The sequence below is a fragment of the Spermophilus citellus genome, assembly GCF_964194105.1.
Source record: "Spermophilus citellus genome assembly, chromosome: 4".
Classification (NCBI taxonomy): domain Eukaryota; kingdom Metazoa; phylum Chordata; class Mammalia; order Rodentia; family Sciuridae; genus Spermophilus; species Spermophilus citellus.
The window spans coordinates 183,397,238-183,417,019 of record NC_138185.1 but is presented as its reverse complement, the minus strand read 5'-3'; the positions used below and the strand labels follow the sequence as shown (position 1 = coordinate 183,417,019).

At 39.5% G+C, this 19,782-nt stretch overlaps 1 protein-coding gene across 13 annotated transcripts in view; it reads left to right on the top strand.

Moving 5' to 3' along the window:
* The first annotated feature begins 208 nt into the window (after positions 1-208).
* The window catches only part of NPAS3 (neuronal PAS domain protein 3), an 845,028-nt gene continuing 825,454 nt past the window's right edge, over positions 209-19,782 (top strand). For 8 of the 13 annotated variants that reach the window (XM_081290034.1, XM_081290035.1, XM_081290033.1 and 5 more), the window contains exon 1: positions 209-568. In XM_081290034.1, coding sequence (XP_081146160.1) covers positions 411-568 — 158 coding nt within the window. In that variant the 5' untranslated portion in view covers positions 209-410. Of the gene's footprint in view, positions 569-4,289; positions 4,973-19,782 lie in introns of those variants that run through there. The other 5 variants (XM_081290027.1, XM_081290028.1, XM_081290026.1 and 2 more) reach the window with 1 other exon arrangement.

The following is a 19,782-nucleotide window of genomic DNA, read 5'->3' as shown; positions in this document are numbered from 1 at the left end:
GTGCATCCTTCCTCCGCTACCCCCTCCCCTTCTTCCCTCAGCTGGGCTCGCGCGGCGCAGCCTGAGCAGCCAGTGAGAGCAACATCCTGGAAAGAGGGGGGAGCACCACTGCCCCCCAAAAGGGAAAAAGGCCCCACCCTGACACGTTTTGCTGTTTGCAAGTCCCTCGCACGCCCCCCGCACCTCCTCCTCGCGCTCGCGGCCCCCCCAGTCCGCTGCGCGCACATCAAAGCGCCTCTCCGCCGCGCACAGTGGCCGCGGCTCACTAATGGGATTGCAGGCTGGTGCCTGGCTCCGCTGCTGCCGCCGCCGCTGCTCGCGCTGCTGCTGCCGCCGCCGCCCGAGCCCAAGCCCGAACCCCCGCCAGCCCCAGCCCAGAGTCGTAGCACCCGGGGTCCGAAGTCGCGGCGATGATCCGAATTTTTCCGGATTTCAGCGTGCAGGTGACGGCCGCGGCGGCCGGCGGGGCGGCCGCAGGGGTGCCGGCCGGCGCGGGCATGGGGAGGGCCGGCGCCGCCGCCAACGGTACCCCGCAGAACGTCCAGGGCATCACATCCTACCAGCAGCGGTGAGTAGTCCCGCCTGAGCTGGGATAGTGCCCCCGCCCCGGGGTGCTGGGGTGGGACTCACTTTGCTCCTGTTTTGTGCCTTATAACACACATGCACACCACCAGGGCTCACTTTGCCTTCTTCTCGTTCTATAGAGAAGGAAGGAAAAAAAAAAATCATAGTCCGAACTGAAAAGCACTCCAGTGCACTGGCGAAGTGAAATCATCCTTTGCCCTCTGTCTAGCCCCCAACCTAGAACCTCAGTCCCGAGTAGCCAAGGAGTTGCAGCGAAGTCTGAGACGCCGCACAAGGTGCTTTTGCAAAGTTTGGGATCCTTGTTCCCCTTCCAGCAGAATTTTCTCAATGCCTTTGCCGGGTGCGGATCGGCGCTGACCAACAACCAGGAGGGCAATTGATCACCGGAGGCTGATTGATCATTTGTTTCCAAACAGAATAGGACCGATTTTCACGTGTATCGGTAGACTTGCATTTCTACATAACAGTGTTATCATGTCACCTGTTACTACAGGGAAATACAGCATGAAATCCGAGTGTCTTAGGCGCTGTTAAGTATTCATCTTAAATGCATTATAATGCAAATGGATAAAATTCCGAGATACAATTTAGGAAACTAATTTTACAAAGTTAGGCTAGGTGGTTGGATGGAAGTTTTAAAGTAATACTTGTTTGCATTTCTGCTAAACATATTGGTAGATTTTAAAAAATATGGATGTGACATTGAGATAGTAAACATTCTTTGATTCAATTAGGAAAAGAGAGAGAGAGAGAGAGAGAGAGAGAGAGAGAGAGAGAGAGAGAGAAAGAAAATGACCTCCACCACCAGCCCTAGAACTCTAAAGTTTTTCCATAAGGACAACTTTGGATGGTTCAAGATTTTATTGAAAATGTAATCCATAAAAATGCGCTGAGAAAAACTAACAATGTAATAAGAAAAGTAAGCTCTCCATTTGTGGGGTTCAATTTTACTGAAGATGGAAGAAAAAAGAGCACATGAAAGTGTGAAATTAAATATTTGTGTTTCCCAGATTGCACACGATTAAACATCTGAGAGATTTGCCAATGGCATTTAACTTAAAATATACACAATGCATAATTCAAATAACAGTTCCTATTTTTACCTTGTATTTGAAACTTCATTGATTTGAGAACCTTTGATTTGAACCAACAGTATTTAAACTGAAAAGGTTAAGATAATCTATCATTGCCATATTTTGTGCCTTCTAACCAAGGGCCCAGTGACCAGAGCAGATTTTGCATAACACATTGAGTGTTTTCCAAGTTCATGCCCAGTAATGCAAATATTCTAAAGAAGACTTCATTATATGTTCTGCTTATTGTCAGAAGTTTTAAAAGGAATCTTAAAAATATTTCAAAAAGGGGCTATTCCTTGACAAGGTGATTTTTGACTTAAATTATTTTAGCCTGTTTTACTTCAGTGATGACAAGAACCTTTAATACAAAAGATGTGGGAGTCTTTCAAACATGAAGGACTGGAAAAGAATTAGATTTTTCCTTTTCATGATCAGGTATTTTTTGTCATTTATAAAACATTTAAATGACAATAGAATTTGGTGATCACTTTAACTAGGAAGTGCAGGCAATAGTCACAATAGTGTGGTTTGTGAAGTAGGGAGTCAAGGGTCAGAAATGTCAGATGGCCTTTAGAAGATTTCAGGGACCTCTGGGGAACTTGAGCTAAACTAAAAGATATAAAATTGGGCATAGGGGGAAGTTATGAATTTTTAGCCTTTAGGTTTGCTCTGAGTGTTGGTGTTGTCCTTAAAAAAGATTATCTTGGGGCATTTTTTTTTCTTCAAGTTAGAAGCATCCAGTGGCAGTTCCCCATGGTCCCTGCCATCTCCATACTGCTCTGGAGCCCTCCACCTTTTTGTCTTTGAATTTGGGCTTCTTGTCAAACATTTGAGTTCCACTATAGTTCTAAAGATAAAAAATAATCACCTCTAAATTCTAGCTTTTGAGACGTATTATTCCCTCCCTCCCTTTTTATGTTTTCTTATATTGACAGAAGGGAAGATGATGTAAAAAATGTAGCTTTCTTTTGTGGTGTTACTCAGATATGATGACACCTGTTACTGTCTTTAATTTTAGTTAAATTTGGGGCAGACGAGTCATGTGGGGCAAGAAGATTATTGGCAGGTATTTGAGGTAAGGTCTGAGCCAGCATTGTGGGCCACCAACTATCTGTCAGGCTTCAGCAACTCTGAGGGTCAGACTTAGTTACTACCTCCAGACTTGGATGTGTATGCTAAAGTGAATGGTGACACATCATTTCACACACTCTAAAAATATTTTAAGTACTTTTGAGGAGTCTATAAGAGAGTGACAGGAGTGGGGCGTTTTCATGCAAAGGAGCCTGCTTGTTGGGAGAACACAAGCTTCTCTCATTTGTCATCTTGGGGCAGAAATGCCCTAGACGGCTGTCCTGGAGCCAGAGCTTCCAACTGGCAACTTTCCCCCTTCTCTACCAGTCACTTTGTATCTTGTAGACAACAGTCTCTATTCCAGTTCATTTCTCAATCATTCTCATTTTCTCCTACCTGTAGAGTGTACTCCAAAGAGAACTCAAACATCATCATGCAAATTAAACACCTCTGCCCCCCCCCCAAAAAAAAAAAAAACACTTATGCTTTAGATGGAAGTTTCCAAGTTCCAGCCCTACTTCACTGAATGTTAGGATCACAGGGGCCTCCTTTTCAGGTCTTCTATTTATTTTTCCTAAAGTTTAAAAAGCAAAATGCAAAACCTCGCATAGGACTGGTGTTTTCTATCAGGCTCTTTCATTCATTAAAAGTGGAAAAGCTTTGGGAGTCCTTTCTTTATGCCTGGTTGACATGTGACTGACCCAAGTCTCTGCGTAGAAAACTGCTCTCCTGCTGCAGAGTGGCTTAGCGGAGAAAACGCACTGACTAGGGTCTACCCAGGTAACAGGATTCCAGCGCTGGACCATTCACTGAGTCGCTCTTTCTCTAGGCCTTGCTGAGCTGTAAAATGGGGAGGCGGCCCGGTTAGATCCCCAGAGGCAAGCAGTCTGGTCTCAGGTACTGGGACCTGAGTCGGGAAAAGCGTTTTATGTAATTGCGTTTTAACCACTGGGGATTCACCTGTAAACCCTGGGGTCTGCATATTTGTACGTGCTTGAATAATGCGGATACTCTGGCTTTGGGGACTCTGTTGAAAACGCCAGAGCCACTAGGTGCCTGTGTTGCAGCTGCGCGGGCCCACAGGACTATCCCGGCCGCTAGCCCGGGCCAGCACAAGCCCAAATCCCTGCCCCATGTTTATTCCCGCTGCTTCCAAAGGTGCGCCCGGGACCCTGTCCTGCCCCAGCTCACTCCCGTGGCCTCCCAGTTCTCGTCTTTCTTTCCTTCCTCCTGGCTGCGGTACTCCAGAGAAGGGAAGTGTTTGAAACTGCAACTGAGTGGCGTTGTTGCGCCAGCAGCCGAGCTTTCCAGTCCCCCTAAAAGAGACAGAGAGAGAGAGAGAGAGAGAGAGAGAGAGAGAGAGAGAGAGAGAGAAAGGGGTGTGTGTGTCTGCGTGCGAGAGAGCGCTCTGGAGCAAAGCAGCTGGAAAATGCCCAGAAATACTTTCACAGCGGTCAAGCTGGGAACCCCCTGCGTGTCCTCCCCCTCCCTGTCCCTCCCAGCCTAGGCCCCGGCCGCCCCCCGCCGGGAGAGTGTGTGCCCCACCTGTCACCCGGCCAGCTCTGGGTGGTGGTGGTGGGGTGACTGTGTGTGTGTGTGTGTGTGTGTGTGTGTGTGTGTGTGTGTGTGGCGGCGCACTAGGGTGAGAACCCGGAGGCGGCGGGGCCCTGGGCCGGGCAGCCCGCGGGGCCGCGCGGCCGCCTCCCCCCCGCCACCACCTCCCCCTCCTCCTCCGCCGCCTCCACCGGTCGCCTGTCTCCGAGCTGGGCATGTCTCGGGAGCCGGAGCGGCCCGGGCCGCGGGCGCTCTGCGGCGCATGGACGGCGGCGCCCGGCGAGCAGGGGGAGGAGAAGGCGCAGGCGGCGGAGGAGGCGGCGACCTGCGGCTGGGAGCACCGGTGGCGCGAGGGGACGGCCGGCCGCCGGCGAGGCTCCGGCCCCACTACTTTTCCGTAGCTGCCCTGCCTCAGCAGCACGGCCGCCGCCGCCGCCGCCGCCGCCGCCGCCGAGGCGGCCACCGCCACGGCCACGGCCACGGCCGCCGCCCGCCGGGCAGCAGCTGAGCGCCGCGCACGCCCGCACTCACTCCCGCCACCCCACGCACACGCACACCCCCCGCCCTCCCCACGCCCCCCACCCCGGGAGGGGGGAGAGAGGCAAAAAGTAAGAGAGGAAAAAAAATAGCAGGAAGATGGCGCCCACCAAGCCCAGCTTTCAGCAGGATCCTTCCAGGCGAGAACGGTAACACTTTTCTGTTTATTGAACCTGCCGCCGGGGCTGCTGCTCCCGCCGCCGCCGCCGCCGCCTCCGCCGCCGCCGCCGAGGTGGCGGGGCCCGCTCCGCAGCCCGCCTCCTGGGCCGCGAGCCCGCGGGGACCTCGTCTGGGGGCTTGCGGCTAAGCGCTCGCCCGCGGTCCCCGCGCGCATTGTCCGCCCGGCGGCGGCTGCGGCAGCGAGCGGGCTCTGGCGGTGGCGGCAGCGGCGCCAGGCTCTCGGAGCAGTCGCACCTCCTCGGCTCGGCGAATAGAGTGACTCGCTGAAAAAAAAAAAAAAAAGAAAGAAAACAGAAAATGAAAAAAAAAAAGAAAAGAAAGAAAAAGAAAATGGGCAAAAGAAAAAGAGAAACAAAAAAGAGAAGGCGCTGCTGTGTGACGGGAAGCAGCGGTGAGGGTGGGGGGCCGGGGGATCCCCGGGGCCGCCGCAGGTCCCTTGGCAGCTGCTCTCTAGGAAGGGAATGAGGCTGGGGAGGGGGAGGGAAGGCAGGCAAGAAGGGGGAGGAGGAGGAGAAGAGGAGGAGGAGGAGGCCGGGGGCGGGGAGCGCTGAGCTCGCGCCAGGCCCGGAATGTGTCGCGGAGGGGCCGTCTCCGCTCGGAGCAGCTAGGCCGGGCCGGGCGGAGCGAGGCGCGCCGCCGCCTCCCCGCCGCCCGGGCTGCGCCCTCAGCCCTGGCAACTTGTGGGTCTCTTGCTCTGCCCTCTGCTCTCATCCTTCCCTCGTCTCCGTCCCCTCCCAGAAAAAAGTAAATAAATAAGAAGAAACCCCTTAAATCCAAATAAGCAAACAAACAGCGAGACCCAAAATGTGCCAGCAGTTGGAGCATCTATGCCCCGTTAGTTACTGTTTGGGGATCTGTGTTTTAAAAAGTTCCTGGTGAGAATTGCATATCCAGGCAAGGGGCTCAGTCGAGCCTGTCTGTTTGAAGTTACTTAAACTAGTAGAGCCAAAGGGAAAAGGAGTTTGTGTTCAAAATCTCTCTAATCGTCCTACGTGAACAGCATTGTTAGAGTAACTAAGCATCCCGCCCCCCCACCCTCAACGTAGTTTCCCCTCCTGCTGTCCACCTAGCCTACTTTGTTTGGAATCCTATTTGCTATTAATTGACAGCGTTAATGACATTAATTGCATATAGCATATCGGCTTGAGCAAAGTGAGTATCTCTGGTTCCGAAGAGGAAAGGCTCAATGAAATGTTACCCACTGATTCATAAGGAAAACAAATACAATCAGGGAAATGCACCCCGAGCCCCCAAGCATGGACATTTACTTTCCTCACAGGCTTAGGGAAATTTGAAAAGAGGCCGAGGGAAGTGTTTAATTGAAGAATTTAACTATAACAGGCAGTTTTGTTTTTGATGCAACATAGGTTTTGATACAACATACATCCAGAAAAAATAGGGAGACACTCAGGCTGTAAAAAGCTTCTATTGTATTATTGCTTTTTTTTCATATAATAGGGACAGCAAAATTATCAGGATTAAGGAAATATTTTTAAGAAGATACATAATTGACTAATTCTAAACTCTAGATAATTAAAGATGTTAAATGCTATACACATTAACGATTACTCCCCAGATCTGACATCTTATGATAGCTAATAACGAACATTTTATCCTTAAGTATTAGTGTTTCAGGAAGAATTCACATACTAAATACTTTATTCTTATAGGTAGAAAAATTATTTCTAAGGGTATCCTGCAAGGCTTTTGATAATTACATTAACATGATAGTGAATACTTTTTGAAATCAGAAGGTTAAAATGGATTTCCTTTCCCCTTTCCCTCTTTCTTCCTCCCAGCCTCTGTTCCTTCTTTTCCTCTTTCCTTCTTTCCCAGTTGTGTTGGTAGTAAATGTATTTACTGGGATGGCCCCAGTAATCTCTCTAGCAGAGGCCTATTTGTGTGCCATTTTGGGAATTTCTCTGAGATAGGAATCTCGAAGATAGAATTAATTTCTAGGGGAAACTTCATAGCCTGTGCATGAGTGCGTTCTTTATCACCTGTCTCCATTTGGCATTCGAAGAAGGTAAATCAAAGTGTGCGATTTGTTATTCTGCTCCACTTGAGAGCTGAACTAAATAACACTTGGTCTGAAATTCTGATTGAAGTTGTAGGAGGATATACTGTATTTAATTTAATGCCCTTTAATAGCATCTTCTTGTTCAGCTTGGATGCTGTCATTTTAAAGGTTGGATCTGAAAAAGTTTAACCTATGGGGAGAGGGAGGAGTAATAAGGGGATAGAGTATAGAAGGAACATTATAGAGGAGAGGAAGAAAGGGTTCTAAACTGTTACAAACAGTAATAACCACAAACTTGGTCCATTATCCAAACAGTTGTTTTGTGTCCCAAGGATTTACTTTGTTATCAGGATTTTAAATGCTCTTAGTCTTTAAGTATAAACATTACACATGTAAGTTGATTTGGCTTTGTAATGAGAAATGGGAAGTCAGATGGTTTGTTCAGGAGGGGGTTGTTTTTCATAGTATTTTCTTCAACTAAGTAGAGTCATTCCACCTTTGTTTGCACTTTGTGCCTAGAACTTGCTAGTTAATATTCTTTGCAACCACAGTGAAACCACAGATATGTTTATAAAAGATGACTTTCTGTGGATATATTTTAAATTGTATCTTCCCATTTATTTAAAAAGTGGTTTCCAAACCTTTGATTTCGCAAAGGTGTTTATGGGCACTTGATTATTTACTACTTTTCAAATATACCCATATTCAAAACTTATAGAGAAAAAATGTAACTTGTTGAATTGTCTTTGTTTATTTATGAAGTTCATGGCCTGCATATAATAATACAGTCCAAAAAAATCATTTCCTTATAATGTTTACAAAGAAGCTCATTCTTGATAATGTCTTTGGATGCTATTTAGTATTCCTGAAATTTCTCTGAATTATACATACACCAAATGCTTCTTTAGAACCTGAAAGAACAAGTTAAAAACCTTGTTTGTGTAAACTTGTTTGATTTTCTTTAAACTCCAGTGGGCTGCAAATTATATAGCACTGCCACCGAGTTGTTCCACTGTGTGGATATATAACCAAGAAAATTAGAGAGAAGTGTCAAGCATGTGATGTGCCCATGCTGGTTTGCAAAGCATATTTCACTAGCACATGGTTTTGGCTGAAAGTGAAAGGTGGTGGTGGAGACTTTTTTGGAGGTATTTCTTTCTACAGTATAAGCTTAAACAGTGATAAATGATGATATGCATTGTCTAACACTTGCTTATATATATAAATAGCTCCACAAGATTGCTTAAATGATAATCGAAAATATGAAATAGGATGGCCTTCATATCACAAGGCCAAGGGTCTACAAATGGAAAAACTGAAATAATGAAATATTTCCAAGGCAACAGACTGTCAACAAGAACTGTAATGCATGGGCATATCATAGATTCCAACAGAGAGGATATTAGATAGTACAGCTCCAGAGTCAGAACTTATAATGACCTTTATTATGTAGGACCCTCCCACATCACAGCATCCTTTCAGATTTCCACTTTCTGATTTATGAATTAAGAAATGTTTAACTACTCCAAGTGTACAATATGCCAGTCACTAGATTGGATTTGATATAATGAGCAAACTGGATTTCAACATTATTTGATTGAAGAAAAAGTTATAAAAGGTCTTTATAGCACTTAGTGTTATTATGAGTAAAGTTTTGGTCCTTGTGTCTATATGTGATCTTAAAAATAGAACTTCCATATTTGATTAAAAGTTATATATATATTTAACATCTTTATCAATAATGAATTCAGAGAATTACATTGCCCTTTAAATACAATCCACAAATGAGAACAATTTGATAGTTGTAGTAATATGAATTTTGAAATTCCCCTGCAGTTTTCTACAATGGTTACCCCTATAACAGAGTTATTTTGTAGGCATGCCAGAATTTCTATGATCCCTTCAACTCTTTTTCCCTGCCCCAGATTTTAGTCTGAGGCCCACTAGCATGTTAAAATCACATCTGTTTGAAGCAAGATCTGCTGTCCAGGATGTCCTGTTTTGTAGTGAGATTCTCTATGACAAAAGACTGTGTGTGTGCATGTGTGTGCATGCATGTACGTACGCACACATGCACACACACACACACATACATACATACACACAGGCTTCTGTGAAGCAACACTTGCAAGAATTAGAAGAATAGCTTCAATCTTGTTTAAGGTGTAGATCTTCATATTTGTTTATGGGAATATATTACAAAAGCTTCTATATATAATTCCCATAATGTTTTCCCTTAAAAACTTCTTCAAATGACCCCAAAGTAATTAATAATGACCCCAGTGTAAACCTTAGTGTATTTTTATTTTTTATAATTCTTGTAATCGTTTCTTATGCATAATGCTACTAAATTTAAAGAAAACCAAAAACGCATGAGAGCAGCAGGACTAGCCACCCTCTCCATGCTATGGTTATATGGCTGCTTTTTCTACGTTGCATATAAGGGAATGCATATAATTGGTTTAAACTTATAATTATTTAAACTTATGATTAGGTTAAAACTTCTAGAATCTATAGGAAAGTTCAGTTATCTCCATTTAATGATGTTAGTATTTTCACAGTAAATAGTGGCTTTTTTTTTCCTCCCCTCACTGGGCAGTGTAATAAACCAACTGTAACTGAATGGTATTTTTACTGCGCTGGGCCTCATTAGTGTGAATAGGATATTTGCACTATTAAGTTTGATAGAACCTTACATAGTTAGAATAATTTGTAGTAATATTAGTAATACTACAGTGAATAAATAGGATGTGGCTTAGTCGGAATGAAGTGACTGCTACTGTATCTGAAATGACTAGGGCAGTGGCAAGATTGAAGAGACATGTGAAGTTGTCTTCAGTGTACACTTGTAAAACATGTTGGTGAATTAATTGGAATACTTGTGGTCTTGTATACAAAATCATGAGAAGCAAGATGAAAATCCCATGTTACTATGACCCACAGTGCTTCTGGCCCTAGACTGCAATTATTGATTGTTTCTTCCATTCAGCTTTATTTATTGGACCTTTACCACGGACCATAGTGACTTGTGTTTGGGGTAGTGCTGAATAATATACCCTGTAAGAGCAGTTGTTCTGATTATTGAATGGCTCTTACATTGGACATGCAAAACATGATACTGTCATAAAATACCCTTTTCTAAGAGTGAGTAGCACAGATTCATAAAACTATAAGGTTCTCTATCTTTATTTACTTCTGAAAATTTAGTGTTCTGGGAGGACAGGTGTCCCATTTGTAAAATATGGTAATTAATAACAATAGAGTGATTAGAAGTTCTTGGAGGAAAGACAGTGAAAAGATGCTATTTAAATATAAGTAGAATTATAGCAAATGTTAGAAAAGATGTTTTGATGGGATTTAAAAAGAGGTCGTGTAGGATAATAAAAATCATTCATTGGACACTGTGTTTCACCCTGTATTTGTACTTCCTAGCAGTTTTCTTATTGGTCTCCTCATATGGATAAGGAAATAAGAGGCTTAGTATTCCCAAGGAAAGTGGTAGAGTTGGAGATTGAGTTCAGATTTATGGCTGATGTGGAATTGGGCACTGTCATCTTTGTAGAAATGCATCTTGACAGTAGTATGGAGGGACTTGGAGTTTTGGACTTTCCAGAGTCAGAAATTTCTGAGCTAATCACAGACAATTCCAATGGTGGCAAGAATGGTTAAGTTGTAGATAATGAACTATATCTTTCCTCTCTTTTGGTCCCTCATTGGATGTTTGGAGAACTTCAGAAACATAGTTTATAAAGCTATAGGAGGAATCAATTATTTAAAGTATGTTTTATTCTCCCTGTAACATTCCAATAGTTATGTGGGCAAGCTCTGCAGTGATATGTACTTTAGGGCAGGTTTTTAGCTGAATGGTTTAGAAGAATCAGTTTGCTGTAGATACATACCTTTGGTCATAGCACACAGAGTACTCAAGGCCCTCTTGCACACATAGCATATCCTCACAGCATGCTGCTGGAAACTACAGTTGAGGATTTTTGTTTTGTAGTGGTTTTGTCACTGAGTAGGTAGACACAGTCCCACAGAACTTTCTGAATAACACACTTTAGTGCCTAGCTGTGTTTCTGGGTATTCTTTTGAAATGTATTGTACAAGTTGGCCTCTGGCCAAATTATCAGGCATTATAATAACTCAGCAAGCATTTATATACCACTATATGCTAATACACAAGTATTCTTCTAAGGGTTTTGCATAGTTTAAGGTGTTTACACATGCTAACTCCTTTAGTTAAAAATATAATATGTTAATAATGGGCCACCATAAATACACAGTAGTAGGTCATTATTTTGTCTATGCACACAACATACATACACATATCATACATCTTCAAGAAGAGAATGTCTTTGGTAATATTTTTATTTCTCCATGCCAGGAACCAAAGGGCTTGATTAGGTATGTAACAGTTCTTTGACAAAAATTATTCTTTAGGAAACTTTGTAGCATCTGACCCAATGACTGCTCATTGCAGACTGTATGCTATATTTGCAGTAGTAGATAAGCATGTCCTGTTTATCTTTACATTTTTGGTTGTAAAGTTAACCAAGTAGCTTCTTTAAAAAAAGTTTAGTAGAAATTTCAGGACTTGAAAGGACTAGATAAGCAGTGTTTGGGTATTTGTGGTTGAAAAGGCTGAATATTTTGTTTGTGTATCTTAATTAGATATTCACTTCCACATTCAGCAAATTTTTTTTACATAAAAACTTGATAAAAATCGATAAAATGAATTGGTAATAACTCATTTAAAGAGATGTTTTACTAAAAAAACCCCACAAAAGTCAATAGAAAGTGTAACTAAAAAGGCTACAAAATTTAAAACAGCAGTCAGATCATCTTGAAATTACATCTGATTACAGTATTTTATTATCATCAACACACTAATGGCAGAATTAAGGAACTCTGACTTGGGTAGCTAGTATAAAACATTAAAACTTACCAAATCTTTATTTTGCATATTTTGAAATGTAGTGCCATATAGCATTTTAAGGCTACTTTAAAGAATCATAGGTCATTTCAGTAATATCTCATTACATGTGATAGACTACAGGTTTTTCATTTGTGAGATTTGTAAAAAGATTCATAAAAATTTTATTATAAAGAAAAATTTAATATTGAGTGAAGGGTCATTTGTATGTGAATATAGCTGTAATTAACATCCTCTTCCTCAAATCTCTGAAATTTCCTTTCTGCTGTAACACTATAGGAGAGGGTGCTAGTTTTAAACTTTATTCAGAAGCACATTACTCTGAGAGATTGAAATATTTTGGTGGGGCTAAATGGAGTGATTGGTTGCAGAACCTTTCTCTCTCTCTGGTCCAGGAAAATGGAGACATCAATGCATAAGGATATTTTAGTAGATAGTATGTATTACACTGATTGAGGGTGCATTTTCCCTATAAAAAATATTTATTCCTCAGAATCTACTCTGAACACATGCATTTTATTCATATATATGAATGGGATTGTTTTGTATAAGGTTTTCATACATGATATATATGGTTTATATATAAGCCATATACACACATATATGCATTCCATACCGCACAAATTACATATAAAGTGTATACCAGGTATACCGTGTTTGTCTGTGTCTACCTAAGGTGTGAAAATGTTACAAAGATATCTTGAATGTATTATAAATGTCTTGCTTTAGATAGAGTTAAATTTAAATATATGCAGTGGGTTGGTGACTTTTTTTTGTTTTCCTAATGCTGTAAGGAAAAGTAGGCTCATCATTTTTTTGCACATTTTTATTGTTCTGTGTAAATGTAATTTGTTAATCCTGTGAAATTTGTCATAGATAAATTTGCTTGGATTATCTTGTCACCACCGTATCTGCATTCTTTTGTTCATTGCTTATTCATAATTTAACAGTCTGGCAGTGAGCCTTTTTGGGATGCTCACAAAAGATATATGACCTCTACCAGCTGCTACTATAACCTGCAGAATGCACAGCAAGACATTAGAAACGTGAGGATTCCTCTACTGATTAAAGTGCTCTTCATTTAAACAGTCTGTTCATAAGAATCTCAGGAATCTCTTGCTACCAGCAGTTTTGATTTTTTTTCCCCTAACAAAATTAGTTCTAACAATTGGATCTTCATTTGATATGAATTTTTCAGATTCTCCAAAAGGAGTTAATTCTCTGAGTGCTACTTCTCCTTTATAACTAAATACTTTAAAGATTTTTTTATATGGGGGGGTGTCAAAGTTATCCAAAAATGGTTTTAGTGGGCAAAAAAGAGAATGGTGTGAGAGGACTAGTTATATCACATCCCGATCTTTCAAAAATGATTGGCTTAATACTGTTTGAATCAAAGCACTTCACAGTTTATACTCTAAATACTCCATATTATGTAGTAAGTAGCAGACATTAAAAATAAAATGTTACTTGAAGTGTAACCACATCTTCAGGTTTTCATTATTCTGAATTAGTATAGCATATGAATTTCTCTCTTTCTCTGTCTCTCAATCAGCAGATCAGTTTATGAGTAATGGTTAGTTTTTGCCTCTCTTCTATGCAGGCATATGATTACAGTTCAAAATAATTCATTGCTAATCCATGCAGTATTGGTTCATCTCCATCACTCTGTTCTGTGATTAGAGCCTCAGGCCTGCTGTCTTGCTTTCTACCCTGATTTTCTTTAACTGTAACCCTTGTTTTAATATAGTTCTGTAGTCACCACTCTTCTACCAGCTCCTCTCCATTCCTCATATATATCGATTGCAGTAGATTAATATTTATTTGAAGCTATTTTTCAGACTTTGTGAAAAATGTATTCATTTCTTACCATGAATCTTCATCTAAAGGGAGGGGAGAGAGAAAATGTGGAGCTCAGGTATGCAGCTCTTCCTTGAGAGTGACTGTTGCTTTTCCAGTCTGGATTCTCTGCTATGGTCAAGCTTTTCACTTTTTTACACAAATCAGGAAGTTTAATATTCTTTGGGGGAAAAAATTCTGCGATTTAAGCTACAACGTGAACAGTTTATTAGTAGCAGTTCTAGAATGGTTTGATACATTTTCTACGTACATATTGTACCCAGTGCAATCACCATAATATACATTGATCAACTTGCATCGAATATTTCCAGACAGGGACACAGAGCTATCATTTTCTTGAGCATCAAAACTTGCCAATTTTACCAGAAGGTCATCTAACAGATTTTTAAAAGACTTTGTTTCAGATCTCAGTGGTCCTGTGTTCCTTTTAATAATTACTTTCGTCTCATTGTAGCTGTGTGTTTGAAAGTGTAGGTCAATGAGGATGATTGCATTCAGAATTTCATGATCTGTGTAGTGGAACAAATTGAAAGCAAAGCCTGTATCAATCACTGTGAAGGGAGGGTTAATTGTTACCGCTTCTCAAGCCTCTGGACAGATAAACCAGTAATGAAATACTTATTGCTCTGATATGTGAATGCTAAAGGATGAAACAATAGAAACAGAAGGAGTCTTCAGAGATAACCAAAAAAGGCAAAGAAAAAAAAGAATACACTGGATAAAAGTATGGAACTGTGTACTGCATTAACTCTCTTAAAGTAAAATTGGCTTTCGTTTCCTATCTATTTTTTCCCCCTGGCAGGTCAGGGCAGTATCATATATCAGGTTGCTAAAGACAAATAAGAATATAAATGGAAACTACTCTTTCTATTAAAAAAGGAAATTAAGGAAAGAAGAAAAGGAAAAGTATAGTCTTATGCTGTATATCATATTATATATAAAATAAAATGTCAGAGTTCCTATTTATGGTATTCTTTAAAAAGTAGTGATGCTAGAAATGTTAAATGCTATCTATGCACAAATGGCTTAAATTCCAAAGTGTTTTAAAGGATTGTTTTCTTTTGAAGGGATTTTTGTAATTATTGGTCCATTGTAGAACAAATTATAGAGAAAATTGTGTAAAACATAAAGAAATGGTATAATAAGAATTAGTGTGGCAAAGAAATCAAAAGATTAAACACATTTAACCATATCTTCCATATGAACTTAACATTTAAACATCTGTTAGTTACTTATATGTTGAAATATATGCAAAAATATTTAGCCAAATTGAAGTCTTAGGCCCATGACAATCATCTCAACACAGTGGGTAGTTCTGAAAATTAATGAGAATGATAATACTGTAAAGACTGTTCCAGAGTTTGCCCAAATTCATTATCTAAGACTCTTGTTAAGAACATCTCAAAGAATTTTAACCAGGAAAATATATTAGTGGTTCAAAAGCATTTTCAAAACCCTGAATTATAAAAGTATAATAGAATTATATATGCAAGAGTTATAGTTAGCAGCACAGATAGCAGAAGACATCATGAAGGCATATTTTCCCACAACCTGTACTGCTCCAGCATGTGGTTTCATCCATATGGTTTAGTCTCATGCAGTATTTTTTTGTTGTTTTAGTTTTTAGAGCAGGAAAATCAGTATCATTTAAAAAATAAAACAAATCACTTCCCATTAGTATAGAGAAACTTTTAACTGCAAAGTTAAGTATATCTGTGTTTTAGAATCAATTTCAGAATTGATACAACTACTAGCAAGGTAGAACACTCTTAGCAAATAGAAAAAATATTTCCACATCTTTGTATTTCTCTTCAGAATGTTAAGAATTTCCTGAGGCCCGACTCTGTGCTGTGTTGATGTGGCTGCACAACAGCTGAAACATGATTGGCACATCATGTTTAGGGCACCATGCTCTAACTAATGTGGCTTTGTATTTTTTAAAAGATAGCCATAACAGCAATGCTATATATCACTGCTGAATCAGGATATTTAAACTACCAATAAAATACATCAGGGCAGAAGTCAGTAGAAAGCCCCCCAAATCAAGATGTACCAAAGTGTGTCAATCTTTTCTTTTTTCAACAATGGACAGGCAAAAAGCAAGAAGGGTTTCGTTACTCAATGATAACTGTATATGAGTGACAAAGCCCAGGGATATTGAGGTTGTCAGGGTAAATAAGTTATGAATTTCCATTGGCTATCAGTCTTTGGGAACTGATACAGAAGCATGGAATGACATCAATCCTGGGCAGCAGTGTCAGTCTTCCGTTATCTTTATAGGAAACTGTACTCTACACAGGTCCTTTAACCTTTCAGTGCCTCAGTTTCTTCATTTGTATATTGAGCTTCTAATACTCCCAACTATAGAAATCTATGATTACACGATTACCTGAATATATAACATAAAATAATGAGTTGAAGTATACAGTGTTTTTCTAATGTCATTAACATTTACAAATAGTTCTTATTTATGAAATACTTAAAAGTTTCAGATCAACTATGATGTTTGCCATATCGATTTCAGTCAATAAAATATGTATGTTTATTTTTTTTTTCTTTTCTGAGAGCATCTTTGAAAGGAAGTTTGATGGAAAATGTCCAGAGGAATGTGTGGAAGCAATGGGAGAGTAGAAGACATTAAGTTATATTTTAAAGTGACATGTTATGCATATGACTCAGTGTAGTACTGAAGAAATATGCTAAAAGTTTTTAGAGATAAATACATTTGTTGGTACAATTCAGTTCTGATAGAAGATATCTGGAAATAGTTGAAGATTAGATGATATACTCAGAAGAAGAGTATTTGATAGACAGGCAAGTGCTTAGTGGTAACTAATCTCTGAAAATTTTGTGTATTCTAAAACATTTATAGAAGAATACATTTCTGCATTACAACAGTTTTTTAAATTTCTTTTTAACCTTGTTTTTCAAAAGACCCTTTTTCTAATTCTACTCTTTCACTTGTAAAGGTGAATTGATTTAATGTTTGTAGTGTAGACAGATCTAAAGATTTGTGATTAGATAAAATTTTTTACTTACAGTGGATTAATGACTTTTTAAATAGATGTACCATTTAATCACTTGTTTGTTGTTTTCTTGGAAATTTCCAATTAATGATACTTAATGGGAAATGCAAGTATATTCCTATGAGATAATTAACTTGTTTGCCTAATTTCTCTCTAAATGTAGATTATCTATACATACATTCTGTGTATTATATGTAAATTAAGAATATTTTCCCCTGTACCTATATTATGCCCTTGTCAATGATAATTGAATACTACTGATAAAATATTTTTCCCTGAAGAAATATTCAATTCCTCAAAAAGTGATTATCTGTTTTTCAATTATGAGTACTTAGGAAAATATTTTAAATGTTTTAATGTGGACTATACTTCCATAGATGCTTTCACTCATCAAAATCATTCATCCTCTTCATTCATCAAAATCCTGTTTTTCAAAGCTAATTTTGGCTATGTGTTAGGGGATTAACTGATTAGAAAAATTCCTGCTTAGAAGTCACCCTTACCTTCATTTTTTTTTTTTTTTTTTTTGTGGTGCTGGCAGTTGAACTTGGGGCTTTGTGCATAGAAAGAAGGCAAGCACTCTACCAACTGAGCTGTACCCCCAGCCCCTCTTACCTTCAATTTCTAAAGAAGCTATACTAGCACATTTTAAAATGAATAGAAAGAACATGGAGAACCTGTCATGTGAGCTTTTCTTACTATGCTGCACACATCTATAGATGCGTTAGTCAGTACCTGGACACACCTTTTCTGGAACCAGTGTCTCAGAGTGACATTGTTTTTTTTTTTTTTTTTTTTTTTTTTTTTAAATTAGTTTTATAACATTACTCAGGAGAAAAGTGGGTAAATAACATGAGTTGGGTTAAATAAATGTGTTGTATATATTTTCATTGGTAACTATTTTCCTAATTAATGGTTTCTCAACATGGCAATAATCTACCACCAAGTCAACAAATTTAGAATTGACTAATATGTATTGATCCCAAAGTTGGAAATATCTGCTCACTCTGAAACAGTTTATATTTGGCATATATAGATGGTTGTAGTGTTCTTTGTAAAAAAGAAGTTTTTAGAGTTGAGTTGAGCCAAACAAAATTAGATTTCAGTCCCTCTCCACCTTCTGCAGTTGTTTTCATTTCCCAAGTCTTATTCCAAGGACAGACATCTAGTTATATTTTATATCCATTATCCATTGTCAGCAGTATTAGGTTCATGCATGATCACAAAAACTTTCGGTAGGCTCTGACTGAGTGTGGTTTCTCCTGTCTTACAGTTCATTTGTGTTACAGTGGTCAGTGAAGGACTTCAGGGGATCCAAAAGTCTCCTGAAGTGGCATGTTGATACTATTTTACCTGTTGTTTATTTGAGTGATTATATTTTCCCTTACTTTCTGTGTGAAGAATTGTAGAAGTCTCTGAGATTTTTATCCTACTTGCAAGTTAACAGGTTAGTTTGCTATAATTTTAAAGGATGCTGGGTCAGAGATAAAGGGCAATTTATTATAGCATTAGTAGTAGCGAGATTATCAGCATTTAAGTCAATTCTCTGAGCCCCAGTTTCCACAGGATGACGTGAAGAAGGCCAAATGACATTCACATTTACAGTAGTTGGTTACAGGAGGAACTCTGAGCTCAGGGAACCTGAATCTTTCATGATGGGCAGTAAACATGTCTTCCTTTTGCTTTGGGGGGAAATAGTATCTTTGTTATCCAAGGCTCTTCTCTATATACAGACCCTTACAAAGACAGTTTATAACAAAGATGGTTAGTATTTTGCCTGCACAATATGCAGAAATTTGGGAAACCAATCGATTCTTGTTTGTTGACACTCCAAGCCACTACATGTCAACATTATTATAGAGGGATGAGAGGATCTAGTAGTCCTATAGTTTAGAGCTTCTTTGAACCTAAAAAAAAAAAAAATGTGAAGTAAACTATTAAGACAGAAAATGACTGAAGTTCCAAACATGTAATGGTGCCCAAATTGCTTAAGCATGAATCATATTATACAGAACATCAAGCTTATATAGGTTTCACTGATTCAATGGGAGATGGGTTGATATATTCATATTTTCATGGCATATTTTATCATAGTAGATGTTTGTTCTGTTTTGTAAGCCTGCTTTTCCTGGTTTGGTGTATTTATCCATAAACTTTAACTTGTTGAAAGTTTGCTTTATGTGTTTGTATCACATCATTTAAATTTCTCCATAACTCAAAAGAGCGGGCTCTGTTAATATTGCCATTTTATGATGAGACAATATCTGGTAAAGATTTGAAACTAGCCTGTGTCTGCATTAATGATGATGAAATCATTTTATCATACTGGCTTCCTTCTGAGTTCTTTTTCTCTTCATTCCTTCTTCAGGGAATTCTCTACTTTCCCACATTACTTTTCTGCATCATATTGTTTTTCTCTTCTTTGTACCTCTTCATGCCAATATGGGGCCAGCTGATTCTCTGACTCTGCTTTTATATGTTGCTTTTCAATACTACTCATGAACTTGTAGGATAGTCTTTTTGCAACTGAAATTATACTAAATCATCACCTTCCTTATCTTCTGAGTTTATAATAACTAACTCTCAAGCTAACAATTTTAATTATAACATAAATAGACCAAGCAAATGTTTGGAAATCACACCTAGCATAATGCTAAGGTACAACATTAAAAGATTGTTATTAGGAAGTTATGATGTGTTTGTTAGCAAGTTACAGTCTGTGATTTCTATTTCCTGCATAGTTTAAAAAAATTTTTTTTTTGATACTTGGGATTGAACTCAGGGGTACTTAACCACTGAGCCACATCCACAGTCCTATTTTTGTATTTTTTTTAGAGAGAGGGTCTCACTGAGTTGCTTAGTGCCTCACCATTGCTGAGGCTGGCTTTGAACTTGAGATCCTCCTGTCTCAGCCTCCCAAGCTGCTGGGATTACAGGCATTCG